This window comes from Etheostoma spectabile, chromosome 6 (genome assembly GCF_008692095.1).
Source record: "Etheostoma spectabile isolate EspeVRDwgs_2016 chromosome 6, UIUC_Espe_1.0, whole genome shotgun sequence".
NCBI lineage: Eukaryota > Metazoa > Chordata > Actinopteri > Perciformes > Percidae > Etheostoma > Etheostoma spectabile.
The window spans coordinates 5,489,359-5,493,834 of record NC_045738.1 but is presented as its reverse complement, the minus strand read 5'-3'; the positions used below and the strand labels follow the sequence as shown (position 1 = coordinate 5,493,834).

At 43.5% G+C, this 4,476-nt stretch overlaps 1 protein-coding gene across 1 annotated transcript; it reads right to left on the bottom strand.

Annotated features, from left to right (window-relative positions):
- Nucleotides 1–310: 310 nt before the first annotated feature.
- On the bottom strand, nt 311–3,424 carry oprd1b (opioid receptor, delta 1b). The gene is made up of 3 exons (XM_032519116.1): nt 3,050–3,424; nt 1,393–1,748; nt 311–1,173 (listed from the first exon to the last, which is right to left on the bottom strand). Exons 1-3 carry the CDS (start codon nt 3,286–3,288, stop codon nt 644–646), a joined length of 1,125 nt encoding a protein of 374 aa, XP_032375007.1. The 5' UTR covers nt 3,289–3,424; the 3' UTR covers nt 311–643.
- Nucleotides 3,425–4,476: the final 1,052 nt, after the last annotated feature.

Sequence of the window (4,476 nt, the reverse complement as noted above, 5' to 3'; positions counted from 1 at the left end):
GCTCTGTTCTGCAGCCGTCGTCACTTCTCGCTGTTACACGAGACCTTCTGTAGTACTTTGATTTACATAGTCAGTCTGGTCTTCATCAAGTGAAACACATTATCTGTTGGCTTGAAGTCACATGCCTAACAGGCCAAATCATACATCTGCCACTGCTTGGCCATAAAAAGACTCTTCTTAGTGGACTTGTCTGTGTGTTTAGGATCTATGTCCTGTTTGACAATCTGATCTTTGTGGGACTGTGTATATACAGAGTCCTTCATTGTTCACCTAATATGGATGTGAAGACCTACAAATACCCACTTTTTTATTGTGCAGCGCCAACACAATAAAAGACATATCACTATCCCAATACTTTGTGACCGCACTGTATATGTGTTCGCATCATGCATGTGCTTTGTACACTCCAAGGATGAACATCTGCATTCCATTTCCTTATGCACAGGCACACTCAGGCATGTTTGTCAAAGAATTGTGTCTCACTAGTTTCATTATATGAGACCAAAAACACAATCAAAAATTTACATAACTGGCAGGTCAAAAGCAGACATCTGTAGACTCAGACTCCTGTGGTGGAGATCTGTGTGACCTCGGTCTGGAGGTCCCCCTGATCTGTTCTTTCTCCCAACTGATCCATGCCTAGTCAGTCCGATGGTCTATGTTTTGTCGCAGGAGCACAAACAGACATGGGCTCCTTTGTGCCATTGCGTGCTCTGGAGAAGCTGTTCTGCTCCAGGCGGGAGCGATAGGGCAGGCAGAAATCCCTAAAGCACCTTTTGAAGTTCTCATCCAAGAAGGCGTACAGCACAGGATTGAGACTGCTGTTGGTGTATCCCAGCGCGATGCACAGATGCCAGCTGGCCACCACCAGGAGGTTCGTGCGGTCTATATCCACCATGGTTTTAACAATGATGAAGATGTGGATGGGAGTCCAACAGATGATGAAGGCCGCCACAATCACCAGGACCATGCGGGTGATCCGTCGCAGGTTCCTATCCTTCTCTTTGGAGCCGGAGAGCAGACGGACACTCTTGAGCCGCAGGATCATCAGACCGTAGCAGACGGTGATGACCAGGATGGGGACCACGAAGGCGAAGACAAACACACAGATTTTCATTACTGTGTCCCAGTACTTCTCAGGTTTGGGGAATCTGAGTTCGCAGGCAGTGTTTCCTGAGGAGTTAAAACAATTACATGTTTAATAGAGGGCCATGTGGAGAAGCTAATTTAGGTTAATAACCCAGCTCAAATGTTCTCTTCTACAGGCCTGATTACTCCCCGAGATCAACACTTGCCACTAAAGGCATTAAAAAGCTTGCGCTGATAAGTGAAGTTTTTAGACAGTGATGGTAATTTTCAGCATTTTTTTCTTCAACAATAGAAATCTCCCACCTTTGTCTGTCACCTTGGTAACAGCCATGATCATCACAGGGACTCCGAAGGCTGAGGAGAGGATCCAGATGCAGATGTTGATGAGCTTGGCTTTGGTAGGCGTGCGAAAGTCCAGGGCCTTCACCGGATGACAAACGGCGATGTAGCGGTCCACGCTCATCATGGTGAGCGTGAAGATGCTGGTGAACATGTTGTAGTAGTCGATGGCAATGACCACTTTACACAACACCTCCCCAAAGGGCCATGTGCTCATCAGGTACTTGGCGCTCTGGAAGGGGAGGGTGCTGGTGGCGAGAGCGTCAGCGAGAGCCAGGTTGAAGATGTAGATGTTGGTGGCGGTCTTCATCTTGGTGTACCTGGTTGGTTAGAAGAAAAGCATGTTTTTACTGATTCTGAGTCACAGTCGAGAGGGACTTTTGTTAGTTGGAGAAGATGGAATTTTTTTTCAAGGTCTGCCTACTGCTGTGCTGCAAAGAAGACGTCAAGTGGGGATGACTCACAATTTCCATTAAATCTTTCAAGGGTAGACACCAATTTATTGTTTGATCTAATCCATTTCCTCCCTCAATACAATGAGCTCAGATTTCCTCTCGAATAATATTGAACTAATAAAAGAGCTTTTTACATACACAACGTTTTTATGGCACAACACTAAATGCATGAGAGCCAAGTGACCGTAAACCTCCATTAATCTAATAGGCCATGTAATGAGTCAATTCCTGCTCCTTAATTTCAGATTCACAGAGGAGTTTTTTTCTTCTTCTTTTCCCAGTGACCAGTCTAGTCTGAATGGCAGCTGAGCAGCTGTCTGGCTGTTTAAAATATGTATTCATGAGTTCACCTTATGACAATAGTTCATCCAATTTAATTAAATTGCAAGGTTTACAAGGAGAAGGAAAGAAAAAGGGACGACTTACATTATCTCAATCCCCCCTCATTAGGGGAAGTATTACATTAGACACTGATCTCACACTCTTGCTTTGCCAGGGAGAGAGTGGCCAAAATTTCTTTTAGATTCTCTTTTGTGTTTGAGTATTCTGACATTGAAAAAAAGTACAGAAACTCATATTTCATCTTCCACACAGGAAGCCGTTCAGTGCCATTGGAGATGCCATCGGAGGTCCAGCCGTCACCTCATTGCTTGCTCATTTAAGCTGAAGTTCAACAACAAATCCGGTGCCATGATTCCTCAGAATCTACATTAATTATCACAATCATAGCTTCTGATGTGCAGGTTATGTTTTTTAATCATCTGAGTTTTTAACAGTCATTTATGTTGTTCATGACAAAAGTAATTGGTGCATTGAAGCAACACTAAGCACTCCAACAGTAAGCTATGGATTACACCGCCCTCCCTCTTGTGTGTGTAGGAGGCGTGAGTGTGTTTGTGTGTCGGTTTGGAGAATGGCTCTCAGACACACTGGATCTGTGCGCAATTAAGACCATCATACATGATGTAATATAGCAGCTTTCTAGACTTCCATTTTTTTAAATGACTATTATAGTTGTGTGTGTGTTGCTTTTTTATTGATAATAAGGATACAATAAATATAATTGTAAATCTCCACTTGGTCAAGAATAACTTGTGTTTGTCTCTTCCTTTTCATTTTTTTTTTTGTGTTTACTTAATAGTTATGGGTCTTTGTTTATTTCTTACCTGACCACCCCATACATAACAAGCACGTTTCCAAGCAGTCCAACCACACAGATGAGAGAGTAGAGAGCTGTGATACAGACAGCGATGATGAGACTTGTAGTGTTCCTGGCTGTAGCCTGGCTGGTCTCATTGTTGGTTGAGTGCACGCGCAGCGGATCCTCGGTAACCGTTACATTGAAAGGAGTTATGAAGACCGAGGCGTTAAAGTCACCAAAAGCGTAGTAGGGATGCAAAGCCATTCCTAAAACAATTCAGGAGAGATTGTAGCGTATGGAGAGCAGGTACAGGAGCGCACGAGAACAGACAGTCAAATTAGTAATGAGGTGCCCAGAGCAGGATGCTCTCTCTCTCTCTCTCTCTCGCTCTCTCGCTCTCTCTCTCTGTTTCTTTTTGTTTTGGGACAGGCCAAGATGGCGATGTATGGTAAGCCGGAGGCTCTATCTATCTATCTATCTATCTATCTATCTATCTATCTATCTATCTATCTATCTATCTATCTATCTATCTATCTCTTGCTCTCTCTCTTTCTCTCTCTCTCTCTCTCTCTCTCTCTCATCCATGTGTATAGCCGTGTGAGTGCGCGCTCCCTTTGCAAAGCGCACTGGTGCAAAAAAGCAACATGTGTTTTCATGTCCAATTCTTAGCCTGCCCCCCCAAAAAAAACACATTTACCAAAGAGCTTTAATTAGCTCTAGCATACAATGTTGCTTTGTCACTTCCATTTTTAACTCTCCTCAATAGCTGTCATCCAAAATAACAGAGCACCTGCCGCCCCGCAGCTTCATCAAACAATGTGCGCCTAACCCAATCCGAACATCTCTCATCGTTGCAGCTCAATCAGTCTTTATTGGGCCATCCTTCTTATTGCTGCCTGCCTTCAACCTCGAGGTTCTTCTTCTCCCACTCTCCATGGCTTGTGGCCCGTATTGGTGGAGCTCCATTAAAAGATTAACTGTTTTCACCAGAGAGTCACCTCCATAAAATTACCTTACCAAACAACATGAGTGACGCAATTCCCAGTCAGTAATTAAATATCTGAGATGGTTTTGATAGCGTGTAGCAGATGCCTGATGGTATCAACTACATCCATAAAAGCAAACACATTATTACAGGCATGCAAACATGCAGGCACATCCATTTGAGAACTCTTTATTTGCTCTGGGTCAATGTTTAACAAATGCTGCTCATGTGTAACCGGATAAAACATGATGTTCCTGCCTGTGATATTGTAATGCATCTGGAAAATGTCCTATCCCTGAATAAAAGAGTTTCACTGTTGGCTTGTAAAACACATGCATGTTTTGGGGACATTAGTCAATGTTTATTTCTCATAGGGCATTTTGCTTGACCTGTTCAGCCATCATGTCATGTAAATCCTTAATTACTCATATGCCAGGCGGGTGTCTTTTTCCATCATAGCACTCATT

Bases quoted from the DNA above. Each gene is read 5' to 3' on its own strand.
- oprd1b (XM_032519116.1), bottom strand. From the start codon at position 3,288: ATGGCTTTGCATCCCTACTACGCTTTTGGTGACTTTAACGCCTCGGTC. The intron at 1,749-3,049 runs GTAAGAAATAAA...CTAACCAACCAG, and splicing joins GTTATGTATGGGGTGGTCAG to GTACACCAAGATGAAGACCG. The intron at 1,174-1,392 runs GTGGGAGATTTC...TTAACTCCTCAG, and splicing joins TACCAAGGTGACAGACAAAG to GAAACACTGCCTGCGAACTC.